Source organism: Hyperolius riggenbachi, chromosome 10 (genome assembly GCF_040937935.1).
Source record: "Hyperolius riggenbachi isolate aHypRig1 chromosome 10, aHypRig1.pri, whole genome shotgun sequence".
Classification (NCBI taxonomy): domain Eukaryota; kingdom Metazoa; phylum Chordata; class Amphibia; order Anura; family Hyperoliidae; genus Hyperolius; species Hyperolius riggenbachi.
In genome coordinates, this window is record NC_090655.1 from 265,380,160 (window position 1) to 265,407,945 (window position 27,786).

The window sequence follows — 27,786 nt, forward strand, 5'->3', positions numbered from 1 at the left end:
TTAAACACTAGAGTTGGGCCGAACGGTTCGCCTGCGAACGGTTCAATGCGAAGTTCCGTGGTTTGCGTTCGCGTCCCGCAGGCGAACCTTTGCGGAAGTTCGGTTCGCCCCATAATGCACATGGAGGGTCAACTTTGACCCTCTACATCACAGTCAGCAGGCCCAGTGTAGCCAATTAAGCTACACTAGCCCCTGGAGCCCCACCCCCCCTATATAAGGCAGGCAGCGGCGGCCATTACGGTCACTCGTGTGCTGCCTGCGTTAGTGAGAGTAGGGCGAGCTGCTGCAGACTGTCTCTCAGGGAAAGATTAGTTAGGCTTAACTTGTTCCTGTCTGGCTGCATACCTGTTCTGTGAACCCACCACTGCATACCTGTGCTGTGAACCCACCACTGCATACCTGTGCTGTGAACCCACCACTGCATACCTGTGCTGTGAACCCACCACTGCATACCTGTTCTGTGAACCCACCACTGCATACCTGTGCTGTGAACCCACCACTGCATACCTGTTCAGTGAACCCACCACTGCATACCTGTGCTGTGAACCCACCACTGCATACCTGTTCAGTGAACCTGCCACTGCATACCTGTTCTGTGAACCCACCACTGCATACCTGTTCAGTGAACCCACCACTGCATACCTGTTCAGTGAACCCACCACTGCATACCTGTTCAGTGAACCCACCACTGCATACCTGTTCTGTTCAGTGAACCCGCCACTGTATACCTGTTCAGTGAACCCGCCACTGTATACCTGTACTGTTTAGTGAACCCGCCACTGCATACCTGTTGTGTTCAGTGAACCTGCCACTGCATACCTGTTCTGTGAACCCGCCACTGTATACCTGTTCTGTTCAGTGAACCCGCCACTGTATACCTGTTCAGTGAACCTGCCACTGCATACCTGTTGTGTTCAGTGAACCCGCCACTGTATACCTGTACTGTTCAGTGAACCCGCCACTGCATACCTGTTCTGTGAACCCACCACTGCATACCTGTTCAGTGAACCCACCACTGCATACCTGTTCTGTTCAGTGAACCCGCCACTGTATACCTGTTCAGTGAACCCGCCACTGCATACCTGTTGTGTTCAGTGAACCCGCCACTGTATACCTGTACTGTTTAGTGAACCAGCCACTGCATACCTGTTGTGTTCAGTGAACCTGCCACTGCATACCTGTTCTGTGAACCCGCCACTGTATACCTGTTCTGTTCAGTGAACCCGCCACTGCATACCTGTTGTGTTCAGTGAACCCGCCACTGTATACCTGTACTGTTCAGTGAACCCGCCACTGCATACCTGTTCTGTGAACCCACCACTGCATACCTGTTCAGTGAACCCACCACTGCATACCTGTTGTGTTCAGTGAACCCGCCACTGCATACCTGTTCTGTTCAGTGGACCCGCCACTGTATACTTGTTTAGTGAACCCGCCACTGCATACCTGTTGTGTTCAGTGAACCTGCCACTGCATACCTGTTCTGTAAACCCGCCACTGTATACCTGTTCTGTTCAGTGAACCTGCCACTGCATACCTGTTCTGTGAACCCGCCACTGTATACCTGTACTGTTCAGTGAACCCGCCACTGCATACCTGTTCTGTGAACCCACCACTGCATACCTGTTCAGTGAACCCACCACTGCATACCTGTTGTGTTCAGTGAACCCGCCACTGCATACCTGTTCTGTTCAGTGGACCCGCCACTGTATACCTGTTGTGTTCAGTGAACCTGCCACTGCATACCTGTTCTGTGAACCCGCCACTGTATACCTGTTCTGTTCAGTGAACCTGCCACTGCATACCTGTTCTGTGAACCCGCCACTGTATACCTGTTCTGTTCAGTGAACCCGCCACTGTATACCTGTTCAGTGAACCCGCCACTGCATACCTGTTGTGTTCAGTGAACCCGCCACTGTATACCTGTACTGTTCAGTGAACCCGCCACTGCATACCTGTTCTGTGAACCCACCACTGCATACCTGTTCAGTGAACCCACCACTGCATACCTGTTGTGTTCAGTGAGCCCGCCACTGCATACCTGTTCTGTTCAGTGGACCCGCCACTGTATACCTGTTTAGTGAACCCGCCACTGCATACCTGTTGTGTTCAGTGAACCTGCCACTGCATACCTGTTCTGTGAACCCGCCACTGTATACCTGTTCTGTTCAGTGAACCTGCCACTGCATACCTGTTCTGTGAACCCGCCACTGTATACCTGTACTGTTCAGTGAACCCGCCACTGCATACCTGTTCTGTTCAGTGAACCTGCCACTGCATACCTGTTCTGTGAACCCGCCACTGTATACCTGTTCTGTTCAGTGAACCCACCGCATCAGTGCGCATACTTGTGCAGTTAAGTGAACCCACCTACCTACGTGAGTGCACGCAGTGTGATATACCACTCCGTGCATACCCGATATGGACAAAACAGGTAGAGGAAGAGGTAGTGCCAGAGCCAGAGGAAGGCCACCCGGCAGGTCTGCGCGAGGTCGTGTAAATGTAATTTCGTGTGGACCTGGCCCACAGTACAGTGCTCGGAAGAAGGCACGTCCCATCACGTCCCAAGATTGTCAGGACGTGGTTGAGTATTTAGCGACACAGAACACCTCATCTTGCTCAGCCACCAGCGCTACTACTAGCACCACTTCCGCTGCATTTGACACTTCGCAAGAATTATTTAGTGGTGAAATCACTGATGCACAGCCATTGTTGTTACAGCCAGATGAATTTTCACCAGCTCATATGTCTGCGTTACGCGGCAACACTATGGATGTAACGTGTAAGGAGGATGAAGGACCTACTGATGGTGCATGTTTGGATTTTTCTGAGTCAAGCGAAGCTGGGCAGGATGATTACGATGATGACGATGATAGGGATCCTCTGTATGTTCCCAACAGAGGAGATGAAGAGGGGGACAGTTCAGAGGGGGAGTCAGAGAGTAGTAGGAGGAGAGAAGTTGCTGAAAGAAGCTGGGGCAGCTCTTCGTCAGAAACAGCTGGTGGCAGAGTCCGGCACCATGTATCGCCACCTATGTACAGCCAGCCAACTTGCACTTCAGCATCAGCTGCTGAGGTCCCCATAGTGCCCACATCCCAGGGTGGCTCAGCGGTGTGGACATTTTTTAATATGTGTGCCTCAGATCGGACCAAAGCCATCTGTTCGCTCTGCCAACAAAAATTGAGCCGTGGAAAGGCACCTGGAGAAAAGGCACAAACAGCAATGGGATGGCCACCTGAGCAAAAGCAGCAGCAGCGCACAAAAGCAAAGCCACCCTCCTTCTCCTCTTCCTCCTCCATCAGGTGCATTATCTGCTTCTGCCGCTTTCTCCCTTCCACCTTCACAGGCACCCTCCTCCACTCCGCCTCTGCCCTTGAGCGGTTCCTGCTCCTCTGCCCACAGCAGCAGTCAGGTGTCCGTGAAGGAAATGTTTGAGCGGAAGAAGCCAATTTCGGCCAGTCACCCCCTTGCCCGGCGTCTGACAGCTGGCGTGGCGGAACTGTTAGCTCGGCAGCTGTTACCATACCGGCTGGTGGACTCTGAGGCCTTCCGTAAATTTGTGGCCATCGGAACACCGCAGTGGAAGATGCCAGGCCGCACTTATTTTTCGAGAAAGGCCATACCCCAACTGCACCGTGAAGTTGAGAGGCAAGTGGTGTCATCTCTTGCGAAGAGCGTTGGGTCAAGGGTACACCTGACCACGGATGCCTGGTCTGCCAAGCACGGGCAGGGCCGCTACATTACGTACACAGCCCATTGGGTGAACCTGGTGGTGAACGATGGCAAGCAGGGCGCAGCGGACCAAATTGTGACACCTCCACGGCTTGCAGGCAGGCCTCCTGCCACCTCCTCTCCTCCTGCTACATGCTCTTCGCTGTCCTCCTCCTCCTTGGCTGAGTGGCAGTTCTCCTCTCCAGCTACACAGCCCCAGCTCCGCAGGGCCTATGCTGCATGCCAGGTAAGACGGTGTCACGCCATCTTAGACATGTCTTGTCTCAAAGCGGAGAGTCACACTGGAGCAGCTCTCCTGGCTGCTCTTAAGAAACAGGTGGATGAGTGGATGACCCCGCACCACCTGGAGATAGGCAACGTGGTGTGCGACAACGGCAGCAATCTGCTTGCCGCTTTGCATATGGGGAAGCTGACACACATACCCTGCATGGCACATGTCATGAATCTAGTGGTTCAAAGATTTGTGGCAAAGTACCCTGGCTTAGCAAATGTCCTGAAGCAGGCCAGGAAGTTCTGTGGGCATTTGAGGCGGTCTTACACAGCCATGGCACGCTTTGCGGAAATTCAGCGCAAAAACAACATGCCGGTGAGACGCCTCATTTGCAATAGCCCGACTCGCTGGAACTCGACCTTGCTCATGTTCTCCCGCCTGCTAGAACAGAAGAAAGCCGTGACCCACTACCTCTACAACTACAGTAGAATGAAACAGTCTGGGAAGATGGGGATGTTCTGGCCCGACAACTGGACACTGATGAAAAATGCATGCAGGCTCATGCGGCCGTTTGAGGAGGTGACCAACCTGGTGAGCCGCAGTGAGGGCACCATCAGCGACTTAATTCCCTACGCTTACTTCTTGGAGCGTGCTGTGCGTAGAGTGGCAGATGAAGCTGTGAATGAGCGTGACCAGGAACCGTTACGGCAGGAACAGGCATGGGACCAATTTTCATCAGACCCAGCTGTTTCCTGAACACCTGCGGCAGCACAGAGGGGGGAGGAGGAGGAAGAAGAGAGGTCGTGTGCAGAAGACGAGTCAGACTCAGAGGATGATGAGCAAGGTGTTTCTTTGGGGGAGGAGGAGGAGGAGGAGGAGGGGACAGCGGCAGGAGAACAACCGCAGCAGGCGTCGCAGGGGGCTTGTGCTGCTCAACCTTCCCGTGGTATTGTTCGCGGCTGGGGGGAGGAGGTTGACTTACCTGACGTCACTGAGGAAGAGCAAGAGGAGATGGAGGGTACTGGATCCGACTTTGTGCAGATGTCGTCTTTTATGCTGTCCTGCCTGTTGAGGGACCCCCGTATAAAAAACCTCAAGGGGAATGAGCTGTACTGGGTGGCCACACTACTAGATCCTCGGTACAGGCACAAAGTGGCGGACCTGTTACCAACTCACCGGAAGGTGGAAAGGATGCAGCACATGCAGAACCAGCTGTCAACTATGCTTTACAATGCCTTTAAGGGTGATGTGACAGCACAACGCCAGCAAGGTACCACTGCCACTAATCCTCCTCCCGTGTCCACGCAGTCAAAGACAGGACGCTCCAGCGATCTCGTGGTGATGTCGGACATGCGGACGTTCTTTAGTCCAACGCCTCGCCGTGGCCCTTCCGGATCCACCCTCCACCAACGCCTGGAACGGCAGGTAGCCGACTACCTGGCCTTAAGTGTGGATGTAGACACTGCTGTGAACAGCGATGAGGAACCCTTGAACTACTGGGTGCGCAGGCTTGACCTGTGGCCAGAGCTGTCCCAATTTTCCATCCAACTTCTCTCCTGCCCTGCCGCAAGCGTCCTGTCAGAAAGGACCTTCAGCGCAGCTGGAGGCATTGTCACAGAGAAGAGAAGTTGCCTAAGTCACAAAAGTGTTAAGTACCTCACCTTTATCAAAATGAATGAGGCATGGATCCCGGAGGGCTGCTGCCCGCCCCAAGGCTAAGTCAGTCCCCGCACACACAGCATCTCTGCCTGCACGCCGTGTGACTGGCTGCCTGGCCTGCCCCAAGAAGACTAAAGGTGGGTACACACGTCAGATAAAAGTCTTTGGAAAATGAAAGATCACAGACCAATTTTACCCCCTTTCATGTAGTATGAGAACCATACTCTACACAGTCTATTCTATGGAACTGAACTCCCCATCAGATAAAAAGCTTTGCAAGATGCTGCACACAAAGACCGCTGTACACATGCAACAGATCAGTATCTGCAAAAGATCTGTTCCTGCAAAAGATCCATTCCTGCAAAACGCATTCATAGTCTATGATATCTGCAGACCTCATACACACCTTGTTTAATGAACAATTATCTGTAGATCAGATCCACCAGGTTGGATCTTCAGATCGGCAGATAATTGGCTGATCTGCAGATGAATGTCCATTAAACAAGGTGTGTATGGGATCTGCAGATATCATAGACTATGAATGCATTTTGCAGGAATGGATCTTTTGCAGGAACAGATCTTTTGCAGATACTGATCTGTTGAATGTGTACAGCATCTTTGTGTGCAGCATCTTGCAAAGATTTTTATCTGATGGGGAGTTCGGCTCCATAGAATAGACTGTGTAGAGTATGGCTCTCATACTACATGAAAGGGGGTAAAATTGGTCTGTGATCTTTCATTTTCCAAAGACTTTTATCTGACGTGTGTACGCACCTTAAGTCGCTCCCAGTCCCTCCACACAGCATGTCTGCCTGCAGGCCGCTTGACTACTTTCTCCGCCACCACCAACAGGGTCCGGGACTCCAGGCGGATTGCTGAATTTTTTAGACCGCTGCTAGCAGCGGCCGCTGTAATAATTTTTCTGGTGCGTGTACATGACTGCCTAATTTTTCTGGCTGCACTGCGGGCAGCTGCAACAACAAAAGAAAAGGCATGTACATGCGCCCATTCCCCTTCGTGATCATTACCTTGCCGTGGTGAAGGGGCTTGCGTATCACAATGAAGCAATGACCGGCGCCTAGATGAGTGTCTCAGGGGGCACACAAAAGATAATAAGGTCGTTGCTTCATTGTGGTCAGACCAAATTTGATCAGCTGGACAGTCACTGTTCTGTCATTCAGCTACATCAGCCAGGCGACCATATGGGCTGTAAAGCCACCAAAACCTGCACTCTCGCCATGGTGCGCACCAGTCCAGCACGGCCGTCACTACACAAACAGCTGTTTGCGGTGCGTTACACGGTGAGTTTGGTGTGTCAGTGTGAAGCAGTACCTTAATTACACTACCTGATTGATGTATACACATGCAAGATGTTTTAAAGCACTTTAGGCCTGTCATTTAGCATTCAATGTGATTTCTGCCCTTAAAACGCTGCTTTGCGTCAAATCCAGATTTTTCCCGGGGACTTTTGGCGTGTATCCCACTCCGCCATGCCCCCCTCCAGGTGTTAGACCCCTTGAAACATCTTTTCCATCACTTTTGTGGCCAGCATAATTATTTTTTTTTTTCAAAGTTCACATCCCCATTGAAGTCTATTGCGGTTCGCGAACTTTAACGCGAACCGAACCTTCCGCGGAAGTTCTCGAACCTAAAATCGGAGGTTCGGCCCAACTCTATTAAACAACGCTATCCCGCGGCAGAACAAGGGGACACTACCCCCCAAATCCCCTCCGTGGTGCCCGGGGATCGCTCCCTATAGCCATTTGCTCTGCCTCCATGCGCGTCTATCAGCGCTGATCGCCGCCTCTTCCCGCCCCTCTCAGTCTTCCTTCACTGAGAGGGGCGGGGAGAGGCGGAGATCCGCCGGCTGATAGATGCGAATGGAGGCAGAGCTACAGCCGAAAGCTCTGCCTCCAGGAGCAGCAAAATCCAAGACCAAGAAAGTCATGGATTTTGCAGGGGGGGATTTGGGCGGTAAAGACCCCTCGTTCTGCTGCGGGATAGCAGCGGTTTAGCAGGGGCAAACATGCCCATGTTGAATATAAGGAAAAACGCGATTTTTAATCACACTTCAGAGTCTCTTTAAAGGACAACTGAATAGAGAGGGATATGGAAGCTGCCATATTTATTTCCTTTTAAGCAATACCAGTTACCAGCTGTCCTGCTGATCATCTGCCTCTAATATTTTTAGCCATAGACCCTGAACAAGCATGCAGCAGATCAGGCGTTTCTGACATTGTCAGATCTGACAATACAGGATCTTCTCAAAAAATTAGCATAGCCATATTGTGATAAAGTTCATTATTTTCTGTAATGTACTGATAAACATTAGACTTTCATATATTTTAGATTCATTACACACAACTGAAGTAGTTCAAGCCTTTTATTGTTTTTCTTATTGATGATTTTGGCATACAGCTCATGAAAACTCAAATTTCCTATCTCAAATTTTTGTGTTTTGGGCAGGGGAGTAACTAGACATTACTGGACCCCCCTGCAAAACTTTGGATGGGGGCCCCCCACCCCCCTTGCTTTCTGAACAGGAAAACTGAGGAGCAATGTGTTTTTTCCATGCAGATAAAACACTTTGACTTAAAGGCAATGTCACGCAATCAATGCTACCCCCAGATCTACTTACCAGGGGCTTCCACCAGCTCCTCACAGCCAACAAGTCCCTGCAGCTCTACTCCCAGTACATACATACACACACACGGCTGTATTATTTTACAACATGAGAGCACATGCTATATGGAGGAACAATGACATGCTGAACATAAGATTATAGTATTTGCTGTAACTTTGGCAAAACATTCAGAATGTCAATGATTGATACTGTTATTACGGGATCTTGGACTCAGTATGAGACAACAAGCTCTCAATGAGGCAGTGACAGTCAGACATCAATCTTACCCACTCCACTGTGTCCGTGATCAGACACCATAAGGTCACTAGCCTGTGTGTGATAAGAATCTAGGAATCTCTTCTGAGGAATTGCTGAATAAGGGTCAGTCTACAACTTATCTTTAACCTATGACTCCTTTGTTTGTAAATGTGTACATGAAGTCATCAGAACTTTGCTGCAGTGTGAGACAGATGTTTTTTTATGAACCCTAGGAAGCAGGGACAGTGTACAAATTCCAAAGTGTGTATTATTCCTTATCTGTGTGGTGGACATATGTAGTCAATATAACATTGGTATGAGAGCAGAATACTTTTTCTCTCCATGCCATTAGTGTGAAGAAACGCGGAAAAGCCGCCGCATGGACGCAGGATGAGGCGGCTGTTTCCGCGGCTGGCATAGCGGAACGCGGAGAAACCACAGACGCGGCGGTCTGCGCGCACAGGCCTGCTACTGACAGTCTGACCAGGCGCGGGGAGGCCACCGCATGTGCTGATAGCGGTGCGGCTCACCCCGCGTGCAGGCCAGGAGAGACATTGCAAAGCGTTACTGGTGTGGCTGGGACTGATAGTCTACACAGGTTCAGAATGACGCGTGCGCGTGCGCGTGCGCTGAGAGGCAGAGTTTATATAACAGCCAGAAGAAGGTCAGCTGACCAAGCTGGTCAGCTGCCATTCCCACCACTTTTCATTGGTCCAGCACTTAGGGGAGGCGCTAGAGAGCGCTAGTGTATATATACTGGGTGCTGGTCATTCCTCTGGTGTCTGGCGTTGCGATCACTACGTGGTAGCACTCAGACCTTGTCAGTATCTGTGTTCTAGCATAGTTTCCAAAGGTGTTGATGATCACGGAGCTCACACCTTAGCGTTAGGAATTGAACTGTATTATTTGTTATGACCTTCTGCTTGCCTGACTATCCTCCTGAATTCTGATTCTGTACCTTGCTCTGATAACCTGTTGCCAAACTCTGCTCGTTCCTGGACTCTGTATTTGCCTCCTGATTCTGTACCTTTCTATTCTGATTCTCTGTTGCCAACCCTGCCTGTTCATTGGATTCCGTATCTGTCTCCTGAATCTGTACCTTATCTGTCTGTGTGTTAACGACCTGGCTTGCCCGACCTCGAGAACTGGCCTTGCTGTTAGAGGCAGTTCCCAGACCGGTTAGTGACACCCTCACTGGTGTCACTCACACTCTGTCCTTCCTACGCTCAGCCTGGCTCCTCCCATGGGAGAGTCCAGGCTAGTGGAAGGAACTTGTCTCTTGTGCAGTACTTGTACTGCCTTGCACCTGCCCCTCAGGTGCAATACTCAAAGTATTACTGTTACACCCAAACACTCTTATATCTCAGGTGTCCAGAGGTTAGAATATATATCTGATTATCGGTGATACTGCAGATCATCAATAATCGGGTATATTCTGCATTCTCGGTGATACTGCAGTTCACCGGTAATCAGACCCTCTCTGGGTTACACCGATCGTTACAATTAGTTGTCAGTCTCTCAAACTTTTCCCACCATGAGGCCCCCTGTGGCTTCTGGGCCCCTTGCGGAGGCATCCCTTGCAGGGTCTATTGTTACACCCCTGGTTTTGAGTCATTGTCATGCTGAAATGTCCACTGGCACCCAAGGCCAAGTTTCTCTGCGGACTGCCTGATGTTAACATTGATAATGTTCATGTATTGCTCTTTTTTTATGGTGCCATTTACAACCCCAAAGCATTAGGTTCCCACCACCAAGTTTGGACAGTGGGGATGGTATTCTTTGGGTTAAAGGCTTCTCCTTTTTTCGCCAAATTAAGGAAACATCATTGTGACCAAACAATTCAATTTTGTTTCATCTGACCATAACACAGAAGACCCGCAGTCTCCTCTTGTCCAGATGAGCATTTTCAAAGGCCAATTGAGATTTTGTGTGCCTTATCTGGAGAAGTGGTGTTCTCCTTGGTCTGCATCCATGGAACCCAGCAGTGTGCAGTGTCCGTTGCATTGTCTGCCTTGAGACATTGCCACCAGCAGAGCCCAGATTCACCAGGATGGCCTTGGTGGTGATCCTTGGATTCTTTTTCACCTCTCTCACTATCCTCCTGGCCAGCACAGGTGTCACACTTTTGCCTTCCGAGTACGTCCTCTGAGATTTTCCACAGTGCAGAACAGCTTGTATTTTTTAGTAATACCACAGCGGTGAGTATAACAGTTGGACACGGTACACTAAACATACACAAATCACTCAGTGACACAAATGTGTGACAATTTTTTTTAAAGGAGACACTGACTGACTGTCTGATATAACTGACAGTAACCCACTGTAAGGTTAGGTGACACAGGTGTGTTGGTTTAACCCTCTGGGGGCTAATCCCGAGCTGAGCTCGGGGTAAGCCGCCACAGAGGATTTCTCAGGCCCTGGTGGGCCGATTTGCATAATTTTTTTTTGTTGCACGCAGCTAGCACTTTGCTAGCTGCGTGTATATACCGATTCGCCGCTATCTGCCGTGCCACGCTGCTCCCCCCCCCAAGACCCCGTGCGCAGCCTGGCCAATCAGTGCCAGGCAGCGCTGAGGGGTGGATCGAGACTCCCTCTGACGTCACGACGTCGTTGACGTCGATGACGTCATCCTGATCGTCGCCATGGCGATGGAGGAAGCCAAACAGGAAATCCCGTTCTGAACGGGATTTCCTGTTTGCTTTGATTGCTGGAGGCGATCAGAGGGGGTGGGGGGATGCCGCTGCACAGCGGCTATCATGTAGCAAGCCCTGGGCTCGCTACATGATTTAAAAATAAAAAAAATTAAAAAAATAGTGCTGCGCCACCTCCTGGGCGAAATAATTGAAACCCCCAGGAGGTTAACACTGTACACTAATCACTCAGTGACACAAATGTAGCACAAGCCATGCCTCTAGTTACGCCACTGGTCATAGTGCAAGAAAACCCACAGTAAAAGTACAACACCGTCCACAGTCAAACTGCCATTCAGGAAGATGACACCTTAATTGGCAGCCACGGCCACAGGATTCTGGCTGTTTTTCTTCCTTTTTCCCCAATTCACCTTGTTTCCCTCCCTGAAGGTGTGCAGTGCGGTCTGGTGTAGCCTGGTATATTGGTGCAGGTCGTGGGTAGCCCGGGCCCTGGAGTTATTTCCACCTTGCCTCTGCCTGGGTCCATTGCCTGTGCAGGTACAGGGCTTGTGGAGTCCACTGCTGCTACCCAGGAGATCAGGGCTCCACTGAGGTAGGAAGACACTGATCGGGACACCTTTGGCCTCGCTGGATGTTGGCTCCATCCATTCATTGGCTGCTGCTGCTCCACCACAGCAGGGACCCCTCTGGCTCAGCCCCTGCATGATGCCAGCCACTAAACCGGAAGTAAGGGATACCGCATCCGGATGCTTCTGTGACAGTCAGATTATCTTGACCAGCCCTGCTGAATGCTGCCCCAGAGTCGGGACTCACCAGAGATATGAACACTACTGCCCCTTCTGAAATGGAACACCTTGGCCAACACTGCCAGATGCCAGACTGCCAGCAATCGGGATCTTCAGCAGCGTCAGCCATCACTGCAGGTTTATTTCATGGAGAACTGGGCCATCACTGCTGAACCTTCGCCTCCCTCTGTCCTCCCACCTCCTTAGGGATGCCAGATGATTGCCAAGTGCAACTGGTTTTTCTTCCCTTTTCCCTACAAATTCACATTGTTTTCCCCCCTGAAGGCATGCAGCAGTGTGGTCCGGTGTAGGACACTGGTGCAGGTCGTGGGAGTTCGGGACCTGGAGTTATTTCTGCCTTTCCGCTGCCTGGGTCCGTTTTCTGTGCAGTACAGGTCATGTGGAGTCCACCGCTGCTACCCAGAAGGTCAGGGCTCCACTGAGGTTGGAAGATACCGCACCGATTGGGACACCTTTGACCTTGCTGGATGCCGGCTCTATCCATCGGCTGCTCCTGCTTCACCACAGCAGGGACTTCTTTAGATTAACCCTTCCATGATGCCAGCTGCTAATCTGGCAGTAAGGGCCGCCCTGGCCAAATGCTATTGTGCCATCCAGATTATATTGACCAGCCCTGCCTTATGCTGCCCAGAAGTTGGGACTAACGACACAAAACAGCACTACTGAACCTTTTGAACTGGAACACCTTGGCCAGCACTGCCAGATGCCAGCAGGCAGCATCTTCAGCAGCGTCAGCCATCACCACGGGTTTCTTTCAGGAAGTGCTGGATCATCACTGCTGAATAGGGGATGTAGAGCCAGGCATTGGCACTGCAGCGTATACAGGAGGGTTGCAACTGTACCATTCAGGACCGGCTGGTTACCAAGTTACCATTCTATGCGTGCTCTGACCAGTAGGATTCAATGCAGTAGATGGAGGAATATGAGCAGAAGTTGGCACTGCAAGCAATTTGGTGTATTCCAATGTTAAAATGCAATCAGCGACATATTCAAGTGCTAACCAGTGCAACAGATCAAGGAATGAGTGCATATACTGGTCCTGGTGGGCAGTCAGTGGGTGGTGGATAGTGGGTGCAGGGCACAGCTGCCTGATGGCCACTGTGCTTCTTCTTCTGCCCTGCACCCACCATCCACCCCCCCCAGGACTGGTATGTGCACTCATTCCTTGATCTAGTAGTGGCTGGATAGTGTATAGGTTAAGGGCTCTGCCTCTGACACAGGAGACCTGGGTTCAAATCTCGGCTCTTCCTATTCAGTAAGCATCTATTCAGTAAGGAGTTCTTTGGGGGAGACTCGCTAACACTGCTACTGCCTACTGAGTGCGCTCTAGTGGCTGCCTCGCAAGCGCTTTGAGTCCGACAGGAGAAAGGTGCTATACAAATACTGCAATTATTAATCTATTGCACTGGTTAGCATTTGAATTGGTTGCAGTGCCAACTTCTGCTCTTTTTCCTCCATTTATATAATTACTGCTGAACCTTTGTCCCCCCCCCCCCCCCTTTCAATGTTTTCTTAGGCATAATAGATGATGCAAAGTGCGACTTGTGATGCGTAGTAAAGCAGCCTTTCTCCCACTCCTTCCAGAACCTGTATGAACCAAAACCAATTCCAGGGTACAACCCCCCCCCCCCTCCTTTGCACTTAGCAAAATACATTTTTTTTTATTCTGCTGGCGCCCTAGTATGCAAGCCTCGTTTTTTTGCTTTCAGACATTATAACCCCCCCCCCCCCATTCTTCCCGAACCTGTATGGACCAAAACCAATTCTGCCAATTTAGTACAACCCCCCATTTGTACTAAATGATTCTGATTCCAATTCAGTATCGGCATTCACAAGTCATGCAACACCATAACCATACCGCTGCCCGGGAGAGCCTGGTGGTGCAAGCGCAACATTCATACCCTGCTGTTCATCCAGGCAATAGCAGCCTTGGGAAAGGTAAAAAATAGACTTTTGCATTAACCTGTATCTGAAGTTTTTTCAGGAACATTATGCTGTAAGGGACTTGCACATCACACAGATTTTTCTTAACATGAATAAAGGTTGCTCTTTGCTTCTGAATCTCATTGGGAAAATCCAGGAATATGGATATTGTCATTATGGGGTATTGTGTGTAGAATTCTGAGGAAACAAATGAATATAATATATTATCCATTTTGGAATAAGGCTGTAACAGAACAAAATGTGGAAAAACTGATGTGCTGTGAATATTTCCTGGATGCACTGTGTGTTCCCAAGCAAAACGTTTCTCAAAAATAATTGTATATCCAAATAAACCTCAAATTTGTCCACTGACTGTGTTGGGCAAAACGTAAGGTCCTTATTCAATAAAGATATATTATTTTCATCAAGGAAAAAAACATATTAAAGAATGTCTGTAATATAAAAAAAAACCCTGACGGGGTACATACCTATTGGGGGGGGGGAAGCCTCTGGATCCTAATGAGGCTTTCCCGTCCTCTTCACCCTCCAAGATCCAGTGCAGGTGGTAAATATTCTTTCTGAGCTCCCCCAGCCTCCCCTCGGCTTGTTTTCACTAAAAAGCCTTTTTGTCTAGTAACAGCTATTTTCTCCATCTCTCAATATACCTTTTACGTGTTTCCTTTTCTCCTTGTGTTGCTGATCTTCATTATTTGAAGCAGAGGCATTGCCTTGTTAACCGGAAGATGAGGCCCAGCTAACGCCCCTTCCCATAGTTCTACTTCTACCTCTTTGCTGATCCTTACAGACCAGAAACACCTCCCCTTTCTCAAAATCTTGTACATCACATGGAAGCTTTTGTTTGTTTATTAGCTTTAACCTTTTCATTCCCTAAATCAATTCTCCTTTCCATCTTATGATTCAATCTCTCGAATTCAGGTTCATCCCCATACACATCCAATGCCTTCTCAGATGCCACCAACTGTTTCTTCATTTCAGTGAGTTGTATTGTCTCCTCCTCAACCATAATGTTCATCAATAATACATCTTTCTTTTAAAAGATTGTTTATTATCATTTTCATACCATTTACAACAATAGTAAGGCAAAGAAAGGTAATTAGAAATATTCCATATAGGATGAGATACAAGCAGGTCAAAAATATATACAATGGAGGGAGGCCAACCAGTGCCATCCTAGAGTACACTAATTGTATCCACCCATGGAAGGGAGCCAATAACATCCTGCCCAGAAGAAGGACCTCTTGAAGGGTAGACATAGTGGCATATCTAATGCATCAGGCATAAAAGGAGACCCCGGAGGGCCCTCCCGATGGGATAATGCGGGGGCCACTCATTTGACAATCCCATCACAACATGACGTTGTGGCATAAGAGAGCGCCCTCAGGCTGATACGGGGTCATACTCTGAGGCACTCCTAAGAGTTTTAGGTTAAGAACGGATAAAACCCTTATCGGGGAAGCTGTCCCCTCTTGGTACGGGGAGGAGTTAATTATACATCGTTAAAAGAAAAAGAGAAAAGCAGGAAGACAAAGAAATAGAAGGGAGAGAAACCACGGGGCCACCCAAGGTAAACAAGGGAAGCGCGGTTAATACTCCATTTTTCATAGAATGTTCTTCCGAGTAGGCGGGGTGAAATGCATTGACAGATGCCGCTGATCTAGCATACACCCTGGAATGTCAGATACGTTTTCGGAGTGGCTCCACGTAGCAGCGAGTGCTTGATGGTGGAGTGTGGTCCCGCTGCAGAACTTTGGTGAAGGGACTTTGCAGACATGGCATTCAAGCTTATGAGGCATTCAATATGACATACCAAAGGCATCACAGCATCTTGTTGGCATGGAATTGGAGGGGAATTTTGTGGTGGCGCCATCTGTGCTTGATATGGGTGTGGTTTAGGGTTTATGCTCCATATTACATGAACATTGTCCTTTGTATGCACTATAGTCATAATTTACGGTAATTATTGTTCTTCACTAGAGTCTATGCAGTTTATGCAATACAATATTGATCCCATGAGTGCAGCTATACTGGTTTAGTCTCTATTTTTTTCTTAGTTGGTATTTACTAATTAATAGAATGAATATTGTAGTAAATATATCCCACATGGAAATAAAATTTCTAGAAATAAAAAAAGGCTTCTGTGGATGAATAGAAAGGTTAAAGATAAAATGAAGAGGAAAAAGAATGCCTATAAGCTCCTGAAACAGGAGGGGGCCGAGGCTGCATTAAAGTGGTTTGAAACTTTGACATAACAGTCAGTTAAAAAAAAATGTGTTTTTCTATTTTTTATTATTCATACATATTTGCTTTTGTGCACAAGTAATATTGTCTGTCTACAAATTACGTTTCCAAAGTGTAGTTTTGCTTGCCCTGAAAACTACCATTGCATTTTATTCCAACTGCGTTTTATTATATATTAAAATCTTATAATGAGTTGTTCTGAAGTCTGTGTGTGCCTGAAGCAGAGACAGCTTCTCAGAAAGTGTGTTTTACTTGACACACACTGACACACACACTGACACACACACTGACACACACACACACACACACACACACACATATCAGCATTGGAATGTAAACAAAGATACTGTTATCTCCAGTTTGCATGTGGATTTGAAGCTAAATAGCGCTGAATAGCAGGACAAAGTGCTTTGTTTAACCATTTCAGTGATGTTCTGTTAAAAAAAAAATCTGGGATAGTAGCTTTAAAGCTGTGAGGAATCTTTTAGAGCAAAGTAAAAATACTGACTTTCAGGACACTTTAAAGGGTACCCCAACTGAAATGTGACATAATGAGATAGACATGTGTATGTACAGTGCCTAGTACACAAATAACTATGCTGTGTTCCTTTTTTTCTTTCTCTGCCTGAAAGAGTTAAATATCAGGTATGTAACTGGCTGACTCAGTCCTGACTCAGACAGGAAGTGACTACAGTGTGACCCTCACTGATAAGAAATTACAACTATAAAACACTTTCCTGGCAGAAAATGGCTTCTGAGAGCAAGAAAGAGATAAAAAAAGGGTAATTTTTTATCAGTGAGGGTCACACTGTAGTCACTTCCTGTCTGAGTCAGGACTGAGTCAGCCACTTGCATACCATTAATTTAACTCTTTCAGGCAGAGAAAGAAAAAAAGGAACACAGCATAGTTATTTGTGTACTAGGCACTGTACATACACATGTCTATCTCATTATGTCACATTTGAGTTGGGGTATCCTTTAAGCAACTATAAGGAGCTCAGTAAAAAGTGCAAAAAGAAAATTAGACTGGCAGAAATAAAAGCTGAAAATCAAATCACTAGGGATATCAAATCTAATACAAAGAAGTTTTACAAGTATATAAAAAAAGGTGAATGGCATTGGACTCCTAAAGGATGAGGGGTGGGGGGGGGGGGAACTCAATGGTGGATGGCCAAAGTAGGGCGGAGCTATTCAATGCTTGCTTAGCATCTGTATTCACAAGGGAAGCATCATTATTGCAAATTACAGATGCAATCCTATATAATAATAGGCAACTGTCCCTACGTACAGCAGGGACAGTTGTCTCTGTGTAGCTGGACCCGTGCTTTTTGGTACTGCGCATGTGTGCAGCAGGGACCCAGCCTCACACAGACAGAAGGACAGGGCCAGGGAGCCAGGCGGCGTGTGAGCGGGCGGCCGGGTGTGCGTCGGGTGTGCGTGTTGGGCGTACGCGATTGGCAGGTGCGTGCAGAGACAGACCCAGCCCGTTTTTAACCACTTGCCGACCGTACACTCATACCGTGCGGCGGCAAAGTGGTAGCTGGAGGACCAGCGACGCAACTGTGCGTCGCCAGGTGCCTCCCTAATTAATCAGGAAATGTAAATACTGCTGGACTGCGCTCTCCACCTCCTAAAAAACGACACAAAACAGCTTCACATAGCGTAACTCTGCATGGTCCAATTTATACACACTGCACCCGTGTCTTAGTGAAAAAAGTGCTCCACACGTGCTCACACGCTCTTTTCAAGATTACGCTCACCAACTCGTAGCCACCTCAGACAACAGGTGGGTCTAACACTCAAAGTAATATCCTCAGGCACTTGGTACTGTTCTTCACCTCTTTCTTTAATTTTAAAATTTTCTTCCACATAAAAGATATATAAAAACACAATAGCGTAATATTGCTAGACACTTGAAAGCCTCCCGCGCACTAAATGCGCACTCACGTGAAATCCACTTGTATCATAGCATATCATAGATGGTGCAACAGCGAGGTCTGCCCAGCGTGTGGTGGATGAGCGGCGTCCCGTCTCCCCAATCCTTTCCGCGGCGTTCCTCCCGCTTCAGCGTATGTTTCCTAGCTGCTCAGCTGTTCCGGTAGCTACCTTGTGACTCTCAGCAGACGCGCTGGACGTGGCTCCGCCCTACGCGTTTCGACCAATCGGTCTCATCAGGGGCTGACGTCACCAGCGCGTCAGGCCTCTTTTATGCTGCGACTCGCTATTCTCGCCCTTTCATTGGACAAGATTTCAAACTACCCGACGAGCTTCTCCATCATGGAGTTTCATATATACATCATATATGCATCTTTCCCTCATTTGAAAAGATGCATATTTTCTGGGCAGGCATTGCTATTTTACATTAAAACTGACAACATTAAAACAATTTATCCAAATCTAGTTACATACAGCTTATTGTGCCCCTACAACCCTTCCTACTGCCATCTAGTGGTTAAATACAAGTTGACTACTATTTCTACTATTCACATTATTTATTACCATCATATAATCCCAATATGGTGACCTTCATCCCATATTTCTATTATGATACCCCTGTGAATGATTTCTACCCCTATTGTGGTGATTATTTCAAGTATATTGCACTGTTTTTATATTGTACTCTTTAAACATCATTGTTAATATAGCAATTTAAATCAAACTCTATGTTGAGCCCATATGGGTGCATAGCTTTTAAATTATAAATCCATTTCCCTTCTGCCTTTGAGATTTCTCTAACCATGCTGGATCCTCTCCATTTTTTCACGTATTTTTCTACCCCCATAAATTTCAGCAAAGCTGGATTGGACCCATGTGCTAGCCTAAAATGGTTTGACACACTATGCGTTTGGAGTCCCTTAGATATATTATAAATGTGTTGCCCAATCCGCTTGTGTAGAGCTCTTGTAGTTCTACCTACATACTCCATGCCACAAGGGCACCACAGTACATAAACTACTCCTACACTGTTACATGTTATGCATTGTTTTACTTTCCAAATGTTGCCTGTGTTTCTAGATGTTAGTTCCTGGCCTCTAATGGGCCTTGCTTCTCTACATCCCCTGCAACCCCTACAGGGAAAAAACCCAGTTTGTCCCAGTAAGTTCCCCATGGATATAATGGGGGGTTCTATATAACTGGTAACCAGTCTGGACTTTAAATTAGGTGTTCTCCTATATATGAACCTTGGTCTGCTGGGGATAGCTTTCTTTAAAATATTATCTAATTGTAATATGTTCCAGTGTTTTTTCATTATATTCTCCACATCTCGATACTGATTGTTAAAATCCAGTAGGATGTCAAATTCCCCTTTCCTTGTTGGGGGGCCCCTCTTATCCACTAAAAGGTCATCTCTATTCATTGTTGCCACCTTATTCACCTCTAATTCCAATTCTTGTTTATTGTAACCCTTTTCACAAAATCTCTGTATCAATACGTTGCTTTGTTTCCTAAACTCATCTACTTGTGTGCAATTCCGTCGAATCCTCATGAGGATTCGACTGGGTTTTTTCCCTGTAGGGGTTGCAGGGGATGTAGAGAAGCAAGGCCCGTTAGAGGCCAGGAACTAACATCTAGAAACACAGGCAACATTTGGAAAGTAAAACAATGCATAACATGTAACAGTGTAGGAGTAGTTTATGTACTGTGGTGCCCTTGTGGCATGGAGTATGTAGGTAGAACTACAAGAGCTCTACACAAGCGGATTGGGCAACACATTTATAATATATCTAAGGGACTCCAAACGCATAGTGTGTCAAACCATTTTAGGCTAGCACATGGGTCCAATCCAGCTTTGCTGAAATTTATGGGGGTAGAAAAATACGTGAAACAATGGAGAGGATCCAGCATGGTTAGAGAAATCTCAAAGGCAGAAGGGAAATGGATTTATAATTTAAAAGCTATGCACCCATATGGGCTCAACATAGAGTTTGGTTTAAATTGCTATATTAACAATGATGTTTAAAGAGTACAATATAAAAACAGTGCAATATACTTGAAATAATCACCACAATAGGGGTAGAAATCATTCACAGGGGTATCATAATAGAAATATGGGATGAAGGTCACCATATTGGGATTATATGATGGTAATAAATAATGTGAATAGTAGAAATAGTAGTCAACTTGTATTTAACCACTAGATGGCAGTAGGAAGGGTTGTAGGGGCACAATAAGCTGTATGTAACTAGATTTGGATAAATTGTTTTAATGTTGTCAGTTTTAATGTAAAATAGCGATGCCTGCCCAGAAAATATGCATCTTTTCAAATGAGGGAAAGATGCATATATGATGTATATATGAAACTCCATGATGGAGAAGCTCGTCGGGTAGTTTGAAATCTTGTCCAATGAAAGGGCGAGAATAGCGAGTCGCAGCATAAAAGAGGCCTGACGCGCTGGTGACGTCAGCCCCTGATGAGACCGATTGGTCGAAACGCGTAGGGCGGAGCCACGTCCAGCGCGTCTGCTGAGAGTCACAAGGTAGCTACCGGAACAGCTGAGCAGCTAGGAAACGTACGCTGAAGCGGGAGGAACGCCGCGGAAAGGATTGGGGAGACGGGACGCCGCTCATCCACCACACGCTGGGCAGACCTCGCTGTTGCACCATCTATGATACGCTATGATACAAGTGGATTTCACGTGAGTGCGCATTTAGTGCGCGGGAGGCTTTCAAGTGTCTAGCAATATTACGCTATTGTGTTTTTATATATCTTTTATGTGGAAGAAAATTTTAAAATTAAAGAAAGAGGTGAAGAACAGTACCAAGTGCCTGAGGATATTACTTTGAGTGTTAGACCCACCTGTTGTCTGAGGTGGCTACGAGTTGGTGAGCGTAATCTTGAAAAGAGCGTGTGAGCACGTGTGGAGCACTTTTTTCACTAAGACACGGGTGCAGTGTGTATAAATTGGACCATGCAGAGTTACGCTATGTGAAGCTGTTTTGTGTCGTTTTTTAGGAGGTGGAGAGCGCAGTCCAGCAGTATTTACATATCATTCTAGCTGGAAAAGTGTGACAGCGATCCCACGGTTGTGTTATAAGGACTTCCTTGTATGGTGGACATTGATTTGTAATATTGAGTGGTGACAGCGCAGCCTTTTTTGAATATTAATTAATCAGGAAAGGCCGCTCGCGCGAGCGGCCGTTTCCTGTTAAATCACGGAGCGGGTCTCCGTGAATAGACTAAATGTAAACGTAGGAGACATTTGTCTCCTTTGTTAACATTGTACGGCGCTGCTGCGCAGCAACGCCGTAAGGCAGATCGGCGATCCCCGGCCAATCAGCGGCCGGGGATCGCCGCCATGTGACAGCCTGTCACTGGCTGCACAGGACAGATAGCGTCCTCTGCAGCCCCGATCACCGGGGATGAGCAGGTAGGAGAGGAAGGGGGGAATTTTGCCGCGGAGGGGGGCTTTGAGGTGCCCCCCCCCCCCCCCCCGCAACATGCCTGCCCACCGGAGCGATCAGACCCCCCCTGCACATCATCCCCATGGGGGGGAAAAAAGGGGGGGCGATCTGATCGCTCTGCATGAAACATGATCTGTGCTGGGGGCTGCAGAGCCCACCCAGCACAGATCACAAAAAATAACGCTGGTCCTTAAGGGGGGGTAAAGGGTGGGTCCTCAAGTGGTTAAATGGGCTAAGGTCAATAGAGTTAATCATAAATACTTAAAGGGCAACTGAAGTGAGCAGAATATGGAGGCTGCCATATTTATTTCCTTTTAAACAATACCAGTTGTTTAATTTTTTTATTGCTTAAAAGGAAATAAAGATGGCAGCCTCCATATCCTTCTTGCTTCAGTTCCCCTTAAAGCACGAAGGAGCCGAGGCAAGACTTAGGCTCTCTTCGGAAAGCGGAAAACTGACTTTTTTTTTGTTTGGTCTCCGCTCATTGCCGTGTGGAGAGTGAATGGCTGTTATGTTATACATAGGAGCTGTGCACACCTGTTTCGCTGCACAGTCTGCGATAATCCCAGGGCCAGGCGGATATGTTCCCTCATATAGCCTGTGGGTAGCGCATCTGCCCCGCTCAAACCACACACTGTGGACCATCGGAGCAGATGATGCACTGTCCACTCCTGCTGGCCCGGCACAAGTGGGAACCAAGCCTGAATAAAATCAAAACTGATTAGGCACCTGGGCCAGATGGCATTCAACTGAAACGTTCAATTATTGATCAACCCCTTTATCTTATATTTTGTGCCTCTCTTTCAAGTGGCAAAGTTCAGATAATCTAGTGTACAGCCGACGGTTTCCCATTATTCAACGTGGACCTGAACTCTTGCACAGGACAGAAGGAGAACATAGAGAAATGCATCCTGCATGTATTTAGAGCGCTTAGCCTGTGTGATTTCCTCTCATTTGTGACGAAGCACAACTGTAATTTGATCTCTCAGCTTTGTCAGCTGGCTGCCTCAGCAGAGCAGCTAATTTGTAAACACAGGATGGTAACCCTATGTTTGCTTCCATGAAAGCTGGAAGTAGACACACTGCAGATTTATTTCAGTATTTGTATCAGCTGTAACAAAGAAATGTTTTTCTTTAAAGGTTATTATGCTGTCGCTTGGCTTTTAGAGCAGAGAGAAGCATACATTTGAAAAAGCCGTTAAATACTGCAATATCGGTAAATAACAATTTAAGCACAATGTTCAATAACAAAAACTATAACAAAACCAGTAAATAACAATTTAATTGCGGTATTAAAGTATCAGTAAATTTACTGTCAATGTTGAACATAACTATAACCTAAGCACTCCCTACTCTCACACAGAACCCTCCCTTGGTAGTGACTAACCCTAAGACCTCCTGGTGGTGCCTAACCCTAAGATTCCCCTGGTGGTGCCTAACCCTAAGACCTCCTGGTGGTGCCTAACCCTAAGACCTCCTGGTGGTGCCTTACCCTAAGACCTCCTGGTGGTGCCTAACCCTAAGACCTCCTGGTGGTGCGGTAACCCTAAGACCTCCTGGTGGTGCCTAACCCTATGACCTCCTGGTGGTGCCTAACCCTAAGATTCCCCTGGTGGTGCCTAACCCTAAGACTCCCCCTGGTGGTGCCTAACCCTAAGACCTCCTGGTGGTGCCTAACCCTAAGACCTCCTGGTGGTGCCTAACCCTAAGACCTCCTGGTGGTGCCTAACCCTAAGATTCCCCTGGTGGTGCCTAACCCTAAGACTCCCCCTGGTGGTGCCTAACCCTATGACCTCCTTGTGGTGCCTAACCCTAAGATTCCCCTGGTGGTGCCTAACACTAAGACTCCCCCTGGTGGTGCCTAACCCTAAGACCTCCTGGTGGTGCCTAACCCTAAGACCTCCTGGTGGTGCCTAACCCTAAGACTCCCCCTGGTGGTGCCTAACCCTAAGACCTCCTGGTGGTGCCAAACCCTAAGACTCCCCCTGGTGGTGCCTAACCCTAAGACTCCCCCTGGTGGTGCCTAACCCTAAGACTCCCCCTGGTGGTGCCAAACCCTAAGACCTCTTGGTGGTGCCTAACCCTAAGATTCCCCTGGTGGTGCCTAACCCTAAGACCCCCTCCCCCCCCCCCAGTAATGGCTATCTATATTAGGATAAATAAGAATTGTGCCCATTTTGGGCCGCAACTTTTTCAACTCCTCCACAGAGAGGAAGTTCTGAGTTCAGGTCCACTTTAATACTATATGTACCCATATTTATATCATGTCACCTCAGTTCAGGGACTTTAATGCTTTACAAACCAATACACTGAGCAGCATGAAGGAGAATTCTGTGTAAATATGCTGCCATGTGCATCTAGCAAATACAAAAAATATTAGAAAAAAAACACTTATGTCCAAAACATTTCCCACACTCAGTGCAGTAATAGAGCTTCTCACCAGCGATGAGAGAGGGATAAGCGGAACTGAACAAGCCTGTTATTGGCTGCTGGACTCCTCTCTCCATCCTCCCTACTTCCAGCTATATGCTGGGGAGATGGAGAGCAGTGTGCTGTGGCCAGTTCAGGTTTACTGAGGGTGGAGCTATGTTTCACTGGCCCTCACTTACCACCGGTGTGAGTCCTCTCATGTCTGATAAGATGTGATTTCTGTGTAAAACATTTCCCACACTCAGCACAAGAATAGGACTTCTCCCCAGTGTGAGATCTCTCATGTCTTTCAAGGTTTACTTTATGTCCAAAACATTTCCCACACTCAGCACATGAATAGGACTTCTCCCCAGTGTGAGAGATCTCGTGCTTGACAAGACTTGATTGCTGTCCAAAACATTTCCCACACTCAGCACAAGAATATGGCTTTTCACCAGTGTGAGATCTCTCATGTCTTTCAAGGTTTACTTTATGTCCAAAACCTTTCCCACACTCATTACATGAATATGGCTTCTCTCCAGTGTGAGATCTTTCATGCTTGACAAGACTTGATTTCTGTCCAAAACATTTCCCACACTCAGCACAACAATATGGCATCTCACCAGTGTGGGATCTCTCGTGTATGATAAGACTTGATTTCTGAACAAAACATTTCCCACACTCAGCACACGAGTAAGGCTTATCACCAGTGTGAGATCTCTCATGCTTGACAAGAGATGCTTTCTGTGTAAAACATTTCCCACACTCAGCACATGAATAGGGCTTCTCACCAGTGTGAGTTCTCTCATGTATGACAAGAAGTGCTTTCTGTGCAAAAAAAATCCCACACTCAGCACACGAGTAAGGCTTATCACCAGTGTGAGATCTCTCATGGTTGAAAAGATTTGATTTCTGTGCAAAACATTTCCCACACTCAGCACATGAATAAGGCTTCTCACCAGTGTGAGTTCTCTCATGCTCAATAAGATATGATTTCTGCCCAAAACATTTCCTACACTCAGCACATGAATAGGGCTTCTCACCAGTGTGAGATCTTTGATGTTTGACAAGGTATCCTTTGTTTCCAAAACATTTCCCACATTCAAGACACAAATATGGCTTCTCACCACTGTGGGTTCTCTCATGTCTAACAAGTCTTCCTTTAACTCCAAAACATTTCCCACACTCACTACATGAATAGGGCTTTGCACCAGTGTGAGTTCTCTCATGACTCTGAAGGCTTGATTTCTGTACAAAACATTTCCCACACTCAGCACATGAATATGGCTTCTCACCAGTATGAGATCTCTCATGTATGACAAGATGCGATTTCTGAACAAAACATTTCCCACATGTGGAACAGGAATAAGACCCTCCAGCAGTGGGAGAGCTGTGCTGGGTATGAGGTCCCTCGGGGTTAGACAGGTGAGGGAAATATGGGGGAATATTTGGGGTCACCAGGATATCTGCAGGAGACTCTTGTCCAGTGACATCATCCACCATTGTACAGTCTGTGGATACAGAGAGACGAGTCTCTGAGAGGTTCCTGATGCCGGGACTCTGCCCTGCAAATAGAGAAACATCACTTCCTGTTAGAGAATTCTGAGGGTAAGAACAATTATCATTAGCGATGGTCAGGGAGCTGCTGATAATTACAGGTTGATGCAAAGTTTATGCAGATTGGAAATGGATCGGATGCAGCAGCTGCATAATTTTGCATTCATATCATTAGCATACAATTTGCACCATTTTAGAGTTATTAGCATCTCACTGACTATCCCTGCAGCTAAAACATTAGCCATACATGGAAAGCACTTCAGAAACAGAAAACAAAAGACCGAGAGCCCAAATGGTGCGGTATTTTTGGATAGTAATGACAAAATTGATTAAAAGAGTTATACTCACAAACATGGGTTGCCCCTAGGCAACCACTCCATGTGCCGGTGGGGAGAATTGTAACCTGACCCCACTCAGGTATAAGATGTCGCTCTCTGTAGAAGGAAATTAGGAAGAATCCTTGCCACCATAGGTGGATCGCTTTGTGATGAGGATAAGGACCAGAGGCGCCAAAAAGAGTAAAAACACAACGAAGGTTAAAAAATGGGGGGGAGACATGCTCACCACCCATAAAAACCAAGAACCAATATAAGACTTAATGTTCAGTCAGAAACACAACAATTTATTGGTACTCCCAGGTGCTACGCGTTTCACGGGATTACCCCGCTTCCTCAGGCAATCAAACAGGAGCACAAGCTACAAAAAATGCAAGACAATAAAGTACATAAATAAGGGACCCCAAGTACTTGTGATAATTTAAACAGAAATCAGCGCTTCACAGGATAAAGTGCAAAAAACAGTGCAAGCATATACCTTGTGTACATCTCAGATTCAATTCAATCACTGCAGTTCATTTTAGTATTTACATAAGCGAATATTTTAAGGATACATGCTATAAAAAGCAATAAAAACGTGTAACCTGTATATCATATGTAACACTACATACATATCCAATATTGTGGTAAATTATAATGATTATCATAACTCCGTATCTAGTGGTTTACAATGGCTATCACTTTGTTATGGTAGTGTATTAAAAGATAAACAAGTTTATGATAACCTAACCAGGGGTGAACTAGCCGGAGGATGAGTTATACAGTTCAGTACTCAAGTACTTAAATATATTACGATCAGCCATGGTAAGTGCAGGGTAGTGTAGTAAAGGGACTTACCAAATGGGGGTCTGGTACGAGCTCAGCGCCTCAGTGGAGAACGAGGCGTACTGAGCTCTACAAATAGACTGGGTGAGCGGAGAACGCCGTCTCCGCGTGGTACTACGTCACTTCCGATGTGCTGGGCGGAAGTGACGTGCGGCGCGCAGGCGCCGAAGGATGTCGGCGCCATTTTGGTCATGGGGAACTACTGGCAAGGATTTATTAATGCCAGTAGTTCCCCATGACCAAAATGGCGCCGACATCCTTCGGCGCATGCGCGCCGCACGTCACTTCCGCCCAGCACATCGGAAGTGACGTAGTACCACGCGGAGACGGCGTTCTCCGCTCACCCAGTCTATTTGTAGAGCTCAGTACGCCTCGTTCTCCACTGAGGCGCTGAGCTCGTACCAGACCCCCATTTGGTAAGTCCCTTTACTACACTACCCTGCACTTACCATGGCTGATCGTAATATATTTAAGTACTTGAGTACTGAACTGTATAACTCATCCTCCGGCTAGTTCACCCCTGGTTAGGTTATCATAAACTTGTTTATCTTTTAATACACTACCATAACAAAGTGATAGCCATTGTAAACCACTAGATACGGGGTTATGATAATCATTATAATTTACCACAATATTGGATATGTATGTAGTGTTACATATGATATACAGGTTACATGTTTTTATTGTTTTTTATAGCATGTATCCTTAAAATATTCGCTTATGTAAATACTAAAATGAACTGCAGTGATTGAATTGAATCTGAGATGTACACAAGGTATATGCTTGCACTGTTTTTTTGCACTTTATCCTGTGAAGCGCTGATTTCTGTTTAAATTATCACAAGTACTTGGGGTCCCTTATTTATGTACTTTATTGTCTTGCATTTTTTGTAGCTTGTGCTCCTGTTTGATTGCCTGAGGAAGCGGGGTAATCCCGTGAAACGCGTAGCACCTGGGAGTACCAATAAATTGTTGTGTTTCTGACTGAACATTAAGTCTTATATTGGTTCTTGGTTTTTATGGGTGGTGAGCATGTCTCCCCCCATTTTTTAACCTTCGTTGTGTTTTTACTCTTTTTGGCACCTCTGGTCCTTATCCTCATCACATACATGGAAAGCAGTCATTGTAGAGCTTGA

At 47.0% G+C, this 27,786-nt stretch overlaps 2 protein-coding genes across 2 annotated transcripts in view; one reads left to right on the plus strand and one right to left on the minus strand.

Annotated features, from left to right (window-relative positions):
- The window catches only part of LOC137535386 (zinc finger protein 585A-like), a 764,031-nt gene that overhangs the window by 564,974 nt on the left and 171,271 nt on the right, over positions 1–27,786 (plus strand). The window lies entirely within an intron of this gene.
- The window catches only part of LOC137535396 (zinc finger protein 585A-like), a 67,628-nt gene continuing 63,507 nt past the window's right edge, over positions 23,666–27,786 (minus strand). The window contains exon 5 of the mRNA XM_068257235.1: positions 23,666–25,307. Coding sequence (XP_068113336.1) covers positions 24,127–25,307 — 1,181 coding nt within the window. The 3' untranslated portion in view covers positions 23,666–24,126. The remainder of the gene's footprint in view (positions 25,308–27,786) is intronic.